The sequence below is a fragment of the Pelophylax lessonae genome (assembly GCF_965119305.1).
Source record: "Pelophylax lessonae genome assembly, chromosome: 3".
Taxonomy (NCBI): Eukaryota; Metazoa; Chordata; class Amphibia; order Anura; family Ranidae; genus Pelophylax; species Pelophylax lessonae.
The window spans coordinates 345,195,267-345,213,372 of NC_138770.1; the positions used below are offsets into that span (position 1 = coordinate 345,195,267).

The 18,106-nt window shown below is 38.9% G+C and overlaps 1 protein-coding gene across 1 annotated transcript in view; it reads right to left on the reverse strand.

The window, feature by feature from the left end:
* B3GAT2 (beta-1,3-glucuronyltransferase 2) overlaps positions 1–17,742 on the reverse strand; it is a 246,643-nt gene extending 228,901 nt beyond the window's left edge. The window contains exon 1 of the mRNA XM_082249788.1: positions 16,143–17,742. Within this exon, the coding sequence (XP_082105914.1) occupies positions 16,143–16,790 (648 nt within the window). The 5' untranslated portion in view covers positions 16,791–17,742. The remainder of the gene's footprint in view (positions 1–16,142) is intronic.
* Positions 17,743–18,106: the final 364 nt, after the last annotated feature.

Sequence of the window (18,106 nt, forward strand, 5' to 3'; positions counted from 1 at the left end):
TAAAAAGCATTTTTTTCATTATGCAAACCTTAAATGTTTAGTAAAATTCTAAATTGCTATCCTTACAATCTCATAGTGCTCCCCGTTTTTGTTGTCCTCACCTTGGCCAACTTTGACCAAGATACATGTGTGGATGTTCAACTTGCAGGCTAGGTTTGAAAGCCTAGTCCCTCCCAGATTCAGATATGTAGGGGTAACAATTGCAGCACTGAAAGTGTAATCAGCTTTTAGGCTGGCCATACATTATACAATTTTCTGGTACGATTTTCATTTAGATTTACAAAAGTCAAATAATGTGAATCTCATAAAGTTCAATTGCGGGCTGAGCTGTGCTAGGCAATGGGTTGCCTCTTACTGTCCTGCACTGAAAAAAAAGCATTGCAAGCAGTACTTGCTTTTAGCATATTGTGCCCGTATGCCACTGCAACGCAGTTGTGTAAAGTGGGCACATAGGAGACAAAGCACGTTGCCTTGTCCATGCGGTGAAACTGCACTGCAATAGCCGTCCAATGCAGTCAGACTACATCTGGTGTGAACCACCTCCAAGATCCCTGGCAGTTATTTTTTGTTGCCTGTGTCCTATGGCAGGATTCCCTTTTTCTTCCTATCCTAGGGACAAAACAGATAGTTACAGAAAATGTCCCTTTTTGGACAGTTGGACAGTATAGTAACATATAGCTGAACTTTCTAAATGTCCAGTGCTTATTGGTAACAAAATTGGTCTGTTGCAAAATCATGATATCTGCTCTTAACCTCTTATAACAGGAATCACATCACATTTAGGCTGGGCTCACACTTAATTCACACAGGGGTCCGGTGTGTCCCTGTTCTAAGAAATAAATGTAATGACCTTAGGTGGTCCAGGTAACAAATGTGATAACTATTTGTCAAGTACTCAAGGTAACATAGAAAATGAGTTCTTAAAGCTCATGCATTAAATCAGATTAATAAATAATTCCAGCTAAAGGCTATTGAGCAAGGTGGAATGGCCAGAGAAGTAAATAAGCTTAACTTAAAGATACAGTAATAATCAGAGACACATGTTGATAGCATAGATAAAAACTCATCATGTTCCAAAATAGGTATGACTCAACATAAAAAATAAGATACAATTGAATGTCATTTTAATACTAAAACAAATGCATGCATACTTAATGCCACTGCCTACAGGATGATGAATTACGATTTACCATCACACAGTAAAAGCTTGGTTTTCCCATAAATTAAAGCATAAACTGAACCTTTTTCAAACATGCTGTTTTAGTTTATTGTTTCATTTCCATAGCTCATAAATACATGGGGGGGGGGGGGGGGGGATTTACCAAAACTGGTGGACACAGAATCTGCTACTGCTGTGCATAGTAATCCATTCGCTTCTAACTTCAGTTTGGTCATTTTTGACAATAAAACCTAGAAGCTGAGTGGTTACTATGCACAGCTGCACCATATTCTGTGTGCACCAGTTTTAGTAAATCTTCCCCACAAACTAACCTCATCTGTGCATTTAGATTGTCTTTTATTGGGATTGAGGATAAAGCAGACTGCCAATATAATCCCAAATAATTCTCCTGATTTTGGGTATCATTAGCTGTTATTGGGCCTTTTTAGAACTCCAATCAGAGGTAAAGATGTTAAAAACCATACTCCATTACACAGAAACACAGGAGGAAGGATCAAAACAAATGCATCTACACTTCTGTCACCATTCAGGATAGTGGTAAGTCACAGTGTTCATGCAGCCAGTTTAAAGATGGGCAGAATCTGTATATTCCCACCCAGCATTCTCAGAGATATTATGCTATCGATGGCTATTCTTATTGGCTTAAGCAAGCTTCATCTAAATGTCTGTCCTCACCCAAGGTGTTGCAGCAAAGTAAAAAATGTGCCATTATTTGGTGCCAATAATGTGAAAGGAAATCCCTAGAGAACCCTTATTGTGGTAGTCATCAAGACTGCTAGTTTTATTTGCTGCTGTCTGGCAAGTGTTGCAGACAAAATATCAGAGAAGAGTTAAAGCTGATGCCCTTTACACATCAAAATATTTATAGCTACCAGTAAAATATATTTTCTTGACAAAGGACCATGGAAAAAAACTCAATATTTAAAATCCCCGGGGTGTGAGCCTGGTAGTGGTGTGGCTTGAAGATCTTGAATAATTTAATTGTATTGAAATGTAGTCACATCTGTATTTGGTAAAATTCTTTAAACATTCAGTAACAAATTTTAATGTAGCTCTATGATTTGTCCTAGTACTACTTTCTTATGTTTCAGTTATTGAGGTATGTGGTATTCATCCAGATTTGTAAAAAAAAAAAAAAAAGGAGGAATTACAATTTCTAGGTTTAAATTGATTGTAAAGACTCATTTTTTTTAAACAACAAGCATGTTATACTTACTTGCTCTGTTGCAGTGGATTTGCACAGAGCAGCCTGGATCCTTCTATTCTTGGGTCCCTCTTTGCAGCTCCTATTGAGTGCCCCCACAGCAAGCAGCTTGCTATGGGGGCACCAGAGGTAAGCTGCAGCTTCATCTGTCCATTCCAAAATGGAGCTGTCAATCGGCCCCGCCCCCTCTCTCCCAATTGGCTGACTGACTTTGATTGACAGCCATGGTAACCAATGGTGCCGCTGCTATGTCACAGCCAATCAGGAAGGAGAGTCCCAGACAGCTGAGGGACTTGTGGCCATCGCTGGACAGAGATCAGGTTCAGGTGAGTATTAGGCGGTGCTGGGGAGGCTGCTACACACAGAAGGTTTTTTATCTTAATGCATAGAATGCATTAAGATAAAAATCCTTCTGACTTTACAACTCCTTTACCTCATTATACGTTAGGGCAAGCTTACCATGTTTAATTTACAAATCATCAATCTAAGAACTAAGAGTCACCAGCTTCTGGAATTATTCAAACCATGGTTACATTGAAGAAGAGTTGGTGAAAACTCTAGCAGAAAATATGTTGGATTCCTTTGTTCTATTACAGTACCACAGGAATGCAGGGTTCCCCCAGGGTAAGTAAGATCCATAAAGGGGACAAGTTTTGTTCACTCTTCTGATATATGATTTAACTTCAATCATATGGAAACAAATGTGGTTTTTGGTAAGAATTATTTTTTGTTTTTTTTTAGTTTTAGCGCACACCAATAAGTTGTCTAAAAAGGCAGATATGACCAAATCAAATGCAGTAGCTAGCAGCAAAAGAAAAAAAAAAAAAAAACTCAAGATAGCTCTGATTGCATATGCATAAGGGGTAGCCCACACAGCACACACTATTTTCACATACCACTGCAATAAAATCTATAAAGCGGAGTAAACGCTTTAACTTAACTTTGCTTGGAGTAGTCAGAACCAGGGATTTTTTTCTCAGAAAATAGGTGCAGGAACTCATCCACGACCTCCTATGACTCCCCTCCCCCCACAAACAACCCTCCAAACCACATCAAATATTGGGTATGGTCAGATTTCACTAACAGTTTGAAGGGTCTTAAAGGAACAATAAATACCAGGAGCGCATTATGTGCAGAGTTCTGGGTTACACACAGAGTGCAGAATTTAGGGGTGCACTATGCACAAAATATTTGGGGTTCACTGTGTACATAGTGCAGAGTTCAGGGGTATGCTGCATACAGAATGCAGAGTTCAGCTACTTATTTCTACATCTTCCATCCACATCTCATTTTCACCCATCTTTAGCTCTGACCTCTGCATGCAACCCCCCCTTGGATGCCCCCATCTTCTTTTCCCTCCTTAAAAGTTCCACCATCTTCCACGTTTCTTATTTCTATTGCTGTAAAAAAGCGGAAGCACCCAGTATCCAGCCAGCTCTAGTACCTCCCTACACACTGTAGGTGGCTCAAACTCACCTGCAGGGAGATCATGCAGTGGGGTGTCGGCATCCTCATGACACCTGCCATGGTGTAGGATGTCCTCATCCTACACTCAGTGGGAGCCACTTAGGAGATCAGATCTGTGGGAGCTGCTGGGAGACAGGCTGTCACATGTAAACCCAGAAGTCAGCCTTCTCTATTTACAAATGATAGTGGTGAGGAGAGAGCAGAGGGCCTGAGCCAGAGGTGGTGGAACTGAGTTCTGCCAAGTTCCAGCTAAAAAAAAAGCCCTGATCAGAACAAATTAAGGTGATTGTTATCAGGTAGAGTGCTTTTTGTGCTGGTTTTGCCTTATTACACATGTTGTTTTGTAACTCATATAGTTTTGAATCATTTAACAAAATGTTCTCTGAGAAGATAAAAAGAACAACAACAAAAAACCCTTTTCTAATTATCACTGTTAGAAGGTCTCACAAGTATTGTATCATCAGGAAAAAAACAAGGATATGTCAATAGCTAGAATAATCTGGTAACAGCAAATATTTGTTTCTTTAAACCCTGTAGTGTTCAAACAGTCAAAAATATATAATCCGATTAGCTCAGATGCTGATTTGCTAGAACAGATTTGAAACATTCCTATTTGTATGTTTAAAGGCTCTCACTGAATATTAAAATAGACATGTAATCCCTAAATAAAACCACACAGGTGTCTTTAAAAGAACTTGTGTTGCTGGCTGTGATTATTTTAACAAAGGCCTTTTTTTTTTACATATTTAACATTTCGGTCTATTGGAATAAAGGAGTCAGCTACGGGTTAGATTATATTACGATCATATTATTATTATTATTATTTGTAAATTGAATTAATGCATTCAGTTGGATTTTCTATTAACACCAATAAGTATTAGAATTCAGGGTCAAACTGTACATATTCAGAAATTAAAAAATAAAAGCAAATGTTTGCTGAACATAAACACAGCCTTATAGACTCAGGGCTTGTTCAGTCACTGGAGAAAGGAAATGCCCAGAAGGTGATGTAAAGGTGAATGTGTGTACGTGTGAATACATTCAATACCTCTTGAACAGTGCAATAAGAGTTGTTTGCACAGTCAAAGGGAATGCTTCATTTAGCACTTATGTGTATTAGGGATATTCAACGTATTACTATTTTACAGCCCATGGAGCTAATGAGTGTTTATGGGAATGTAATGAAGCATACCGGACATTTGACTTGGATCTATGCACGTAAGTCCTAGGAGAAAATGATCCTTGTTCACTTCAATATTGGTATTTACTCGCCTAAAATATTAAAGTAAATGTAAAGAATATCTCCAAGGTACATAATCAAGAAGGTATTGGCAGGAATGAAGGGAGCACAGTTAATTTATCAAAACAATCTGATCTTCTTCATTAAAATTCCAGCTTGAGTCTTGGCCAGGACCTATGCCCTGGGCCTCAATCTCTAAGACTGTATACAGTATTTTGCCATGGACATACAGTATATGGGTCAACACCTAGGGGAGAATAAATTGAGGCAGCTCCCAGAGGGTACCATGGTCTTTTACATATTGGATCTAAAAAGTATGGACAGGAAGGTCAGCGCACATTTGCACATTATGCTTTATCAATCCCCACATTAACAGTCACTATTGTTTATTCTGACCTGGAATTACCCTTTTAGATTTTTTAGTGTAACATTTATTTACTGCAATCACCAACCCCAAAAGACAAAAATTTTAGTAGACAAATATGATAGTACCCTGCAGAATTTTCTCTGCTTGTTAAAATATTTGTCTTGAAAATGAAAAAGGCACTTTACTAACATTTCAGGCAAATTCTTTTCTAAAGTCATGTCATAAAAAAACATTAAAAAGGCTTAGTAAAATTAGCTAATGCACTTTTTAACATAACAAGGACTCTTTCATGCATCATTTGTCAGTCTGTAACAGGTAGCAATTTGCTAGTGACAACTTCCTTGTGTAAATTATGAGGAATAGATAGTGTAATCAGATGCATGAAGTGGAACTTTCTATTCAAATCTCTGTAAGTGATTTACAACGCACATAGTTTTCCTATAATGTAATGTAGTGTTCAACAGCCAAAAGTTATCTGGCCCTTAAAAAAACAAACTTCACATCTTGATTTGCCCCAGATTCTCAATAAAGCAACTATATTAGAAAAACCTAGAAACACAGAAGTGCATCAAAGTAAAACATTTTAATAGATACATAAAATCACAGTAAACAGGAGCCTTACTTAAAATAAAAAGATAGGCACTGATCTGGCTGCAATGGTGAGGCTGCAGATGGGCACTGATCAGGCTGCAATGGTGAGGCTGCAGATAGGCACTGATCAGGCTGCAATGGTGAGTTTACAGATGGGCACTGATCAGGCTGCAATAGTGAGGCTGCAGATGGGCACTGATTAGGCTGCACTGATGGGCAATGGTGTCATTGTAGTGGATCATTTTTGCTGGTATCAGTATGCAAGCCATGATAGTACGTCAACAGTGTAAGCAAGTGGTTTCCAATCTTTAAAGTTTCATACCTTACAACACATCATTTTACAGGTTTTGTGGGCTCTTGCATTTCAATAACATAACAGTCAATAAACTGGTGCTTACTGGCATCTATCACCCTAAAAATCTACTTTACTTTTTTTCTGTAATATTACTTTATTTTTACACATTTTGAAAACACTGCAGGTAACTGAATAGAGCATAACGCTATTTACCACCAGAATTTAGTGAACTGTAAACTTTATGGGCTTTGTGATATTGACAAGAAAACAGCACACAAATAGAGGATGTGCCTTTTAATTCTTTATCAACACAATCTGTCAAGAACAATCGTTTTAAGAGCCACAGAGGGAGATCCATAGCATTATTTATGGGTGCTATATTTCAGGTCCCTTTCACCAGAGCTGTAAGAGTTTCAAGAGAAAGATCAATTCTTTCCATTACAAGATATGTCAGGCTTGAAATGATCCATTTGAATTAGAAAGTTTGCTTTGTTTATGGGAGCGAATAATATAGAATGTTATAGAAATATGAAGTTGTGATGTATAGAAAATGTGTGAACATGTTAACGACCTGTGATCAAGCTGAAAAAGTATGGTCTATATACTCTATATAATGATTTTCTGAGCAGCTTTTAAATATAGTATAAAGAGGCAGAGCAAGGTTATGTAACAAGTAGAACATAGCCTAAATGTATAGGTGTGGATATTAATATAAAAATATAAAATGCTACCAAAATAATGCCTGAATGGATGAAGTACAGGTTTTATAAGGCTAACTCAATTAAACCCAGTTAAGAAAATTGTACACTAAATTGAATGTCCAACAGCCATGTATCCATATACCGCCATTTTTAACAAATTGCTGGTTTTAAGTCCCAATCATAGTACTTTAAGGTACCATCACTGTGTAGCACTTCTGGCTTGCTCTTTAGGCTCCATGTACACGGGACGCTGGAAATGGCCGTTTAGGAGCAGTTGGGCGTTTTTTTCAGAAGCCCCTGAACCCATCTACATTTTATCTTATCTGTCCATGTACACCAGGTCGTTTACAGTCATTTGCAGGCAGTTGCGTTCAGGGACTGTTTTTAGAACGCAATTATTTGCGCTCGAACGTGTCCGAACGCGTCTGAACGCGATGACCCGCGTTTAGCGTTCGCGTTTTTCCATTTTAAAGGGGAATAATTTTTTTGACCTCTAGGAACGCTTCTAAACGCAAACGCCCGCAAACGCTGCTAAACGCCCGCTAAACGCGGGTACAAACGCGACCGAACGGACGTTTCAAACGTCCTAAAAATTCCAGCATTCAAAGGGACTTTTAACAACGTCCCATATACATGGAGCCTTAGGTGCGACCAACAGAAGTGTACAGAGAAAGACACCCACCCTACATGGGCTTGGGATCTATGAGTGTCAAATTGGCATTAAAAAGGCATGGAGGTAGGAATTATTAACACAAGGCCTTCCCTTTTATCTGGACAAACGTATTTTTTGCAATGGATTTACCTGTTATGAATTGGTATAGCTGTTCTATTTTGTGAAAAAGTTAAATGCCATTTCCTAAAATGAATGCAAATCTGAGAGTTAGATAACCCACTTAAAACAACACCCTCCCTGTGTGGATGGCATCGCAATGGTTGTTGAGCAGTGAGACATCATTGTTAAAATGACTAATCTGCCTTTAATAGGTAATCTAGAAATCTCTTTATTTAACACAATAACACATAGAAGCACAAGTATATGAATGTGAAATTCATAGCAAAAATAAACCCTACATTCACAACTCAAACTATGCCCACTTGAAAATACAGTATATTTTTCCCATTAGGTTTAGCTCTCAACTACAACTACTAAATAAAATTCAAGTACCTCTTTCCTACAAAGAAAAAAACAGTCACTTTACCAATGTGATTATCTGCCAATGGCATCTATTTGACATCAGTTTAAGATGCTTCTGAGACCATTCAAATGTATTTGACAGGTGCATCCTGCAGTTGACCTCTTTCTAACCTGCATTTGACTTGCTTCAAGTGCGTTTTGCATTATTTCTCATATAAACATATTGGCACAGATCCTAATTCAGTTTTAGAGAGTAGAGATCCAGATTTCATCAGTGGTAAGCTGCCCATACACATATAGATTTTATGCTGTTCAGCCTGCTATAATAAATAATAAATCCTTCCATCCACAGTACACAGTGGAAATGGACAAATCTCCCTCTGTGGCTACTGTATTTTGACAGTCGGCCCTGCCAGCTGCCAAAATACTAAAACGGTGTCTGTATCTGATTGAATGCAGGTGCTGTTAGGACTTGACTTTTCCACCTGGCTCCTTTGATTTTTCAATCAAAAGATTTCAGGTGGGAGGGCAGCCGACATGGACATCTACTGAAAAACTTTTTGCTGGTTTACCAGGAACCATCCAAAATCCACTTCCAGATATCCTCTTTTTAGTAAACAGAAAGTAAACATAATTATGTTAAGGTTGGAAAACTGATTGCAACAGCTCTCTGAACATTTCAAAAATTGGGTTCCAGGATGGCTGCTTATTGCATACAGGTGGAGGTGTGCTAGCTTTGACAGAACTAAATGTTTACTTTAATAATAGGTTTCCTCAAAAAAGAAGATATTTTACACCTGCAATCTCTCCCTGTAGGTGCCTATTGTCAAACAGGTAAATAGGGTTTGTGGCAAAAATAATCTCTTTACTGTTGATATACTTGTAATGCTCCTCCTTAATATCTCTGTTCTCTGGGGATTCTATTAGTTAGACCAACATGTTTAGGTCCCTAGACCGCACACCTGCTACAGCCAATATGAAGGTACAACTCATCTAGGATTTTTTTTTTATTATGGGGAGTGAAACAGGAGATACTGGAAAATGCAAAGGTGGGCAAAAACATACAGAAATTTCCTGTCCAGCAGAAACAAAAGTATACCTTATTGCAGGAAGGTCTTACTGTTGGGAAATCCAAGACATAAAAGAAACTAAGGACTGGATTCATTTAAATTTAAGTAATACCAACTTAATTTAAAAGGTAAGGAAGAGCTTCCCATAATCTAGTTAGGGCTCTTTCACACGGGCGTTCCTTTTTTTTTGCCCAATCAGGTCCTTTTTTTTTTTTATGTAACGGACACGGATGACACTTGTGTCATCCGGTCCGTATGTCCGTTTTTCATCCCATCCGTTTGCGGATGAAAAACTGACATAATGCATGTCTATGTAAATACGGATGTCTGCGGATGACACCACTGACATCCGTTTTTGCTTCAGTTCCGTTTTTTGAAAGGAAGAAAAAATAGGGTTCTCCTCCGTTCAAAAAAACTGAACTGAACTGAACTGAACTGACAAAAAACGGATGTCAGAGGATGATCATCCGATGACATCCGTATTTACATAGAGATACATTATGTCCGTTTTTCATCCGCAAACGGATGGGATGAAAAACGGACATACGGAACGCCCGTGTGAAAGAGCCCTTAGTCATTTGTGTTTCCCTAAAGTTATTTGGGCTATGTTAGCACATTACCTGGAATGTTTACTGTATTTAAAGTTGGCATTTTTCTTTGTTTAGAGAGGAGCTCAAATCAGGATACTACCCATTTCAAAACATCTAATAGATGGCTACACAATGAGCTGTTAGCATAGTCTATTAACCTCCCTGGCGCTATGATTCTTTCGGATTTTAGGAGCTGAAAGCGGTACCATTATTGTGCATATAATTCTTGAGAATGAGCAGCCCAAACCAACTATTTACATATTTTTTTTTTTTTTTTACTGTGCGTTCTTCTTTATAACATCTCGGGTATGATAAAGTTTAAGACACAAAATCATAAATTATAACATAATAAAAAACTATAAATAAGTTAAAGTATGTATGTATGTATACATATATATATACTCTATATATATATACTCTATATATATCTATATATATATCTATATATATATATATATATATATATATATATATATATATCCATATATATATATATACTCTATATATATATATATATATATATATATATATACACATATATATGTATATATATATATATACGTAAATACGTATATATATATATATATATATATATATATATATATATACATAAAAAGTACAGTAAAACTGCAGGAAAGGGCACTGGGGGGCAATCTGATGTGAATTTATTTTATTTTGAATGGTATCAGTGTGTTTGGTGTGTTTTACATTTGAATTTGCCGCCGGTTCCACCCCCCTGCGAACGTCACGTCGCAGGAGACGGAAGCCGGGGCACGGAGAGGATCGGGAGGAAGATCCGCCGCCGTACACCGCTTAGCTACATCGCTGGATCCTGGTGACAAGGTAAGAAACCTCTTTTACAGGATCCAGCGATGCTTCTGGCGGTACCCCGAGTGTGGCTCGGGGTTACCGCTTTTGGCTCTGAAATTTAACCCTGAGCCACGCTCGGGAATACCGCTAAGAAGGTTAAAAGCCCATCATCTAAGTCCATAAATTTAAGTTCAAATACCTGTTACTTTATACCACCTGCAATTATGACATATTCCACAAGCAATACACTAGTAACAAGATAACCTTCATGTGACTAGGCTAATGTTTAAGCAGTGTGACATTAAGGGATTCCTTAAAGTATAATTTCATTTAAAATGCATAATACAGATGCTGGAGAATTAAACCACTGAACATCTCTCAGGTACTCTGGTGGTGAGATCAGTGCTCCTGAGGTCTTTACATATGTCACAGCCATTACTAGTGAATCCCACTCCCCCTGCTTGATTTGTTATTTATTCTATAATGTTAGGGAATGCACAAAGGATGAGTGGGAAGCCACAAGATTCTTCTTTTGTAAAGCCTGACCCTTTTTGAGAGAATTTGGTCCATGTCACAATGTGGAAACACCTTTGAATTTTCTTAAAGTCAATCTGTAAGCTCCGCCACTTTTTTACTTGTCTATTGGTTGCTTCAGATGTGTCCTAGAGCCCCTCTAAATGCTCCTAAACTTTGGACACTGATAGAAAAACCTTCACTTCCTAGATAAAGTGTTTGCTTAAATCTCACACATCCTGCGCCTCCTGTTTTTATCCACCACTTTGACCAGCCAACTTACTGAGCAATAATGAGAAGCTGGACGAATTGGGGAATAGAAGCAGGTTCATTAAGGTAATATAGAGAAGCACCTTGATTTAGGGGCTCCTGAACAGCTCTATAACAAATCTGAAGCTAACATAGGCTCCTAGAGGTGCTGCTGTTTGATGAGTCTGGTATGTTTAGACACTGCTGGCCATGACAGTTTTGTTTTTATAAGGTAGTGTAATATACAACAATTATGTGAAAAATGTATAATTCCACAGGATCATATAATTGAAGAACATCTAAGAATTTTTTTCTGATTAGATAATTGAAAGAGGCATGGCAATGGCAATTCCTCAACACACTCTGTTAACATTAGAGGATACTGTAAATTAGAATTAAAATAAATAAATAAATAGTGTCACGCAACATAAAGTGCTATAATGGGGTGGGTATGTAAATGTGCTATAAATAAAAGCAGCAATAATCACAAAAAATATATATATACAGTATATATAATAATCAACTTTTGTATGCAGTAATTAATACAGTGATTATCAACATATAAATATAAAGTGCAGAAATGTGCATAAGTATTCCACAAATCTGTGAAACTAAACTAGTGTGAAAATCTATTGTAAACAATATCCACTCTGTAAATGCATTAAATAAAGTGCAGAGCATGCAATTGTGATCCACAAAGCGATATGAAATGTATAAAAATCAGTGATTAAATCAATAGTAAAAACTGAATAATTGACAACATCCACTTATTGAAAGTGATCAAAAGGTGCTGGTGACATTTTCTCATGATGAGAGAGTATTACACTTTCCGGATATATACTATATAAAGTCCACTTTTTAGTGATATAGCAGTAAATCCAATGGTGTTCTCGTAGTGAAACCGTGCCTTCACCGCAACACCCTATGTGCTTGGGTTCTACACTTCTCACCTCAGTTACTTTGACCTAGCGATTCAGCATAGGTCTAACAGCGCAGCTTGCCCTTAGGGCCACCTTTCCCAGAGTCACAGATGGTAAGTCAGCCCCTCAGAAGAGCGTTACCCACTGGACAACTTTCCTCAAGACAATCAGTCGGTTTGACATAGAAAAAAAGGGGGGAGCTTCAATAGTGCTTATATCTCTTTAAATATTTTATTAAGAAAAAAAATAACTGGTACTCACATTTGAGAGGTGCTATAGTGCACCAAGCATGTAACACTTTTAGCAAGCATGTGTGATGGTAACTGGTCAGGAGTGGGGAATCTGCATAAGCTGCTCCTTTGCTTCCTGGTCTCAGCAGAGCGCACAGAGCACCATCCGGGCCCCTCCACTACGCGTGGCGACACAGGGTCACGTGTCTTCCTCAGGTGGAATATGATTGGATGGTGCCGTTAGCTTTACTTGTATGCAATACGTTGCTATTGGAACAATAGCTGCTTCCTTCAGTCCCGCGGTGTGCACGCCGATCAGTAAGGGGAGTGTCTCTGCACTCATCGCGTTGCTGTATTTGGCTTACACGCCGCGGGACTGAAGGAAGCGGCTAACAACACTGTCCAATCATATTCCCCCTGAGGAAGAAACGTGACCCTGTGTCCCCACGCATAGGGGAGTGGCCCGGACGGTGCTCTGTGGGCTCTGCTGAGACCAGGAAGCAAAGGAGCAGCTTATGCAGATTCCCCACTCTTGACCAGTTACCATCACACATGCTTGCTAAAAGTTGTTACATGCTTGGTGCACTATAGCACCTTTCAAATGTGAGTACCAGTTCTTTTTTCTTAACCACTTACCGCATACTAACGTAGGTCTACGTCGGTAAACTTTGCGGTAGTGTACCGGGATGATGCCTCTAGCTAGAGGCACCATCCCGGTACCGTGGTTTAGAGCCGACGGTTGGCTTTCCGTCGGTACCGACCGATGCGGCTCGGGAGCCGCTCGATCGGTACCCGGGGGGGCGGGAGGGGACGTCCCCCCCCCTCCCGCCGCCTTCCGTGGCTTTGCAGGGGCTCCCGTTCCACCGGGAGCCCCGAGCACCCAGCCGGCACGTCCGCCGGCTGGATGGAGTCCCGATGAATGCCGGAAACGGCATCGATCGGGTCTCCGATGACGTAACCCGGAGGCGGCGTCCATGACGTAACTTCCTGGTTACTATGCTGCAAAAGGCGGCAAATTTGAAAAACGGCTGTATTCAAAAATGCCGTTTTCGGCGTTTTGCATACAGGGAAGTGTAGTGGAGGGGTCTAGGGTCTTTTAGACCCTCGATCCCTCCATAAAGTGTACCTGTCACTACATATTGGTGTCACAAGGGATGTTTACATTGCTTGTGACAGCAATAAAAGTGATCAGATTTTTTTTTTTTTTAAACTTTAATAAAGTTAAAAAAATAAATAAAATAAATGGGAAATAAAAAAAAAAAAATTTAGCCGCCCCCGTCACCGTTAGCTCGCGCACAAAAAAAAACGTATACGGAAGTCGAGCCGCAAATGAAATCGCTGTTCAAACCACACATGTGAGGTATCGCCGCGATCGCCAGAGCGTGAGCAATAATTAAAAAAAAAGAGCTACACTCTAACTCAAAACTGGTAACCGTTAAATAAATTTAAAGCGTCGCAGATTGAGATCTCTTTTGACCGTAGTTTGTCGCGATCCCACGGGGGGGCGCAATTTTAAACCGTAACATGTTGGGTATCTATTTACTCGGCGTGACATGTTCTTTCACAATATTCAAAAAAAATGGGCTAACTTTACTGTTTAGTATTTTTTAAAATTAGTGAAATGTGATTTTTCAAAAATTTTCCAAAAAAATGGCGCTTTAAAGACCACGCAAATACCGCGTGATAAAAAATATTACAATGACCGACATTTTATTCTCCAGAGTCTTTGCTAAAAAAATATATATAGTGTTTGGGGGTTCTAAGTAGTTTTCTAGGAAAAAATACTGATTTAAACTTGTAAACAAAAAGTGTCCGAAATAGGGCTGGGGCTTAAGTGGTTAATAAAATATTTAAAGAGATATAAGCACTATTGGAATCCCCCCTTTTTTCTATGTCAAACCGACTGATTGTCTTGAGGGAAGTTGTCCAGTGGGTGATGCTCTTCTGAGGGGGTGACTTACCATCTGTGACTCTGGGAAAGGTGGCCCTAAGGGCAAACTGCGCTGTTAGACCTATGCTGAATCGCTAGGTCACAGGAACTGAGGTGAGAAGTTGAGAACCCAAGCACATAGGGTGTTGCGGTGAAGGCACGGTTTCACTACGAAGACACCATTGGATTTACTGCTATATCACTAAAAAGTGAACTTTATATAGTATATATCCAGATAGTGCAATACTCTCTCATCACAGGAAAACATCACCAGCACCTTTTGATCACTTTCAATAAGTGGATGTTGTCCATTATTCAGATTTTACTATTGATTTAATCACTGATTTTTATACATTTCATATTGCTTTGTGGATCACAATTGCATGCTCTGCACTTTATTTAAGAGTGGATATTGTTTACAATAGATTTTCACACTAGTTTAGTTTCACATATTTGTGGAACACTTATGCACATTTCTGCACTTTATACTTATATGTTGATAATCACTGTATTAATTACTGCATATATAAGTTGATTATTATATATATATATATATATATATATATATATATATATATATATTAGGGTTGTTGCTGCTTTTATTTATAGCACATTTACATACCCACCACTTTATAGCACTTTATTTTGCGCGACACTATTTATTTATTTATGTTTGTTCACACTTATGAGAAAGTGCTGTGTCCGCTGCAATACTTAGATAAGTGCTAGACCTGATTTGCTTGCAGGAATAACATTACATACGTAAATTAGAATTAGACCTGCAAACATAATATATATATTTGTTTTATGTAACTTTTTGATTTGGGTTATAGATTGCTAGCTATTAGGCATACAAACAGAAAAACGACAACATTGCTTTGTAGAAACTGGTGTTGTGACTCCCTCTGCAGACCATGTTTTGCTACATATTGGTAGTGTCAATACTTAGAACACTATTTAGGAAATCACAATCATTGCAGCATATACTTCCAATATACCAATACTATCAACACATATCTTTTATCACTGCTCAAATAAGAACACTAAAATGCAGCTTAACACTTTTTAAACTGAGTAACAAATTGTGATATTTACTGGTCTTATGTTGTATTACTGGTTATGAACACACCCACAAATGTCCCACTCAGAGATGGATATAAAGCAAGTATAATTTCACTGCATTCTATGCTATGTTCAGTCAAGTTAAAGTGAGCAAAATGCATGCAGACAAGCCAATGAAACTGGGAGAGGTACGCTCCCCCTTTCTCTTCTTACTACTGTAGTGTAAGGCTGCAGTTGTATGCATTCATTGCTGTTGCTAAGCCCATCCTGCTTGCTTTCAAATTCCACACACACTATCATGAAAGCAGCTGTGGGGAGTTCTTTGGAGAGCAAAACAGCAGGGTGTTTGTGGCATCAGAAAGTTTGCTAGAGGCATCCACAGTAGCAAAAGTGTGCTGGGAGCTGTCTACTAGCCTTAGTGCTGAAACATAAAGCAGGTACAGTTGAACTTGGAATCAATTATGAAATACATATTTAAATGTGTGTGTCTGCTTATATATATGCATAGAATTAAAACAGATGCTCTGGAAAGTCTCCAGCAATGCGAACTATCGTTATAGTGCTGTGTGGTAAATGTTATAAAATTACCTCCTGGAAAAGCTCCAGACTGTACGTGTTGTCATCATCTGCAAAGAAGACAACACCTGCGGGGTACTCCTGTTGTGCAGGTGACTGGACTGCTGACCTCTGGGGTTGGTACTGTTGCCGTAACCAAGCTAATCCTGCATTTCTCTGTTCAGTAGCTCGAGGTAAACCAGATCTTTTGTACCTCCTTGGTGTGGGAACATGCAGATGGGTGGCCCTTACACCTGCCCCGGCCAAGAATCGCCTTACCAAATCTGTAGGCTGAGCAGAATCCTCTACTACTATCCAGTGTAACCGAGGCACCTGACGGAATGTGTTAGCCAGTCGAGTTAGTTCTGCTTTTTGAACCGGTCGACTGTATGTAGGGGTGATGGCATATATAATGGGAAGAGAGTCATTCTTTACCCTATGAGAATTAAGACTGGTTAGGTGCTCCTGATTAGTTGTCCATGTACCCATACTGGTGTCACTTGGCTGGGGTCGCATCAAAGCTGCACGACCAATCCTGCGTCTCCAGTAAGGAGAGTAGTAGCGGGCGGTGGGTACTTTGCTGGAGTTAGATGGTTTTCTGGTATCAATATCAATAATAATAACAACAATCAGTACCCATGGAAGAAGAATGAAGAAGCGACTATAGAAAACAGACTTCATCCTGGAGTGAAGAAAGGTGAATACAATTCAAGCAAAGAATAAAAACTTCATAAATGCTGAATATATCAGTGGTAAATCCTGGCAAATGTGGGAAAAGCAGAAAATGAAAAAAAATCCTTATAACATACTATACAAACCAGCATCTCAATTGCCTCACAATCTTCTCTTGCAGGTGAATCCTCATTCTGGAATTATATTAAATTACAAAAACATGTGCTCTGTTCCTTATTGTGTTTAAATAACCAATATCCCTTTATTTTATCCAGAATTTAAAAAAATATATATCGTAGCACACGGTTCAGATCAGGGAGAAATCCTTTTCACTAAAGTAAATCCATTTAAATGCTTCAGCTGGTGACCTATCAGTGCTGGGGAATCATTATAGACCCCTACTGTGACTTCCAGCTCCAAAACATATTGAACCCAATTCAAGTCATGTCAGTAGCTCTAGAAGAACAAATGTTAAGGCATTAGCTCCAATTAATTTCTGAAAATTGAATCATTTGTACGGTCTTTGGAGACTAAAGAGGAATAAACAGCGAAGAATAGGGACAGCTACCAAGTAATATACAAGGATCAGGCATCTAGTAGGTCCTATTCTGTCTCCGTAAACTTCTTGTCTTGTTTAGCATCCATGTGCTCCAGACTGTCAATACGATGAAAAAATACATCTGTCAGTGCCTTGGGTCTTTTAGCAAAGCCTGGACATAGCAAGGATCATGAGGATGAAGGGAATTGTTTGTCTCTTCCTTCTCATTGCTTGAGCTGTCTGGTAAGCTGTGCAGAGTTGGGCTGTGATTCTCTCAGCAATAAGAGCCTCAGCTATACACTGGCTGTGGCTGAGTTTGATTGCTGCTCCCTGCATCCCTCTGCTTCTCCCAACCCCTTTCTTCTTTGTTTCTCTTTCTTTGCAGTCCGATGAGCTGCTGGGTGGGAAAAAGGGAGGAGAAGAATAGAGGGACCCCCTGTGGTTGGCAATGAGAAATGAGATTGAAAAGCTTTTGTAGTGCTTGCGACTTCAGCTGCAGACTTGTGAGCTGCTTTATATGCAAGTATAATGTTCTATTTGTATTGCCTTTTCAGCCTGTTTTGCAGTTCCCTAGCTTTGACCTGTTCATCCTAAACCACAATACTAAGACATCATGTCCATGAGCTGAAAAACTCAAGTGGAGGAACAAGAAAAAGATAGGCTTGATGCAGAAGTACTCTAGAGACACTGCGGAGGAAATATAAACAACGCAAGGACATTTGACACACATCAATTCAATTTGCAGCAAAAATCTTTAGTGCTCTGCTAATAAAAAGAAAAATCCTAT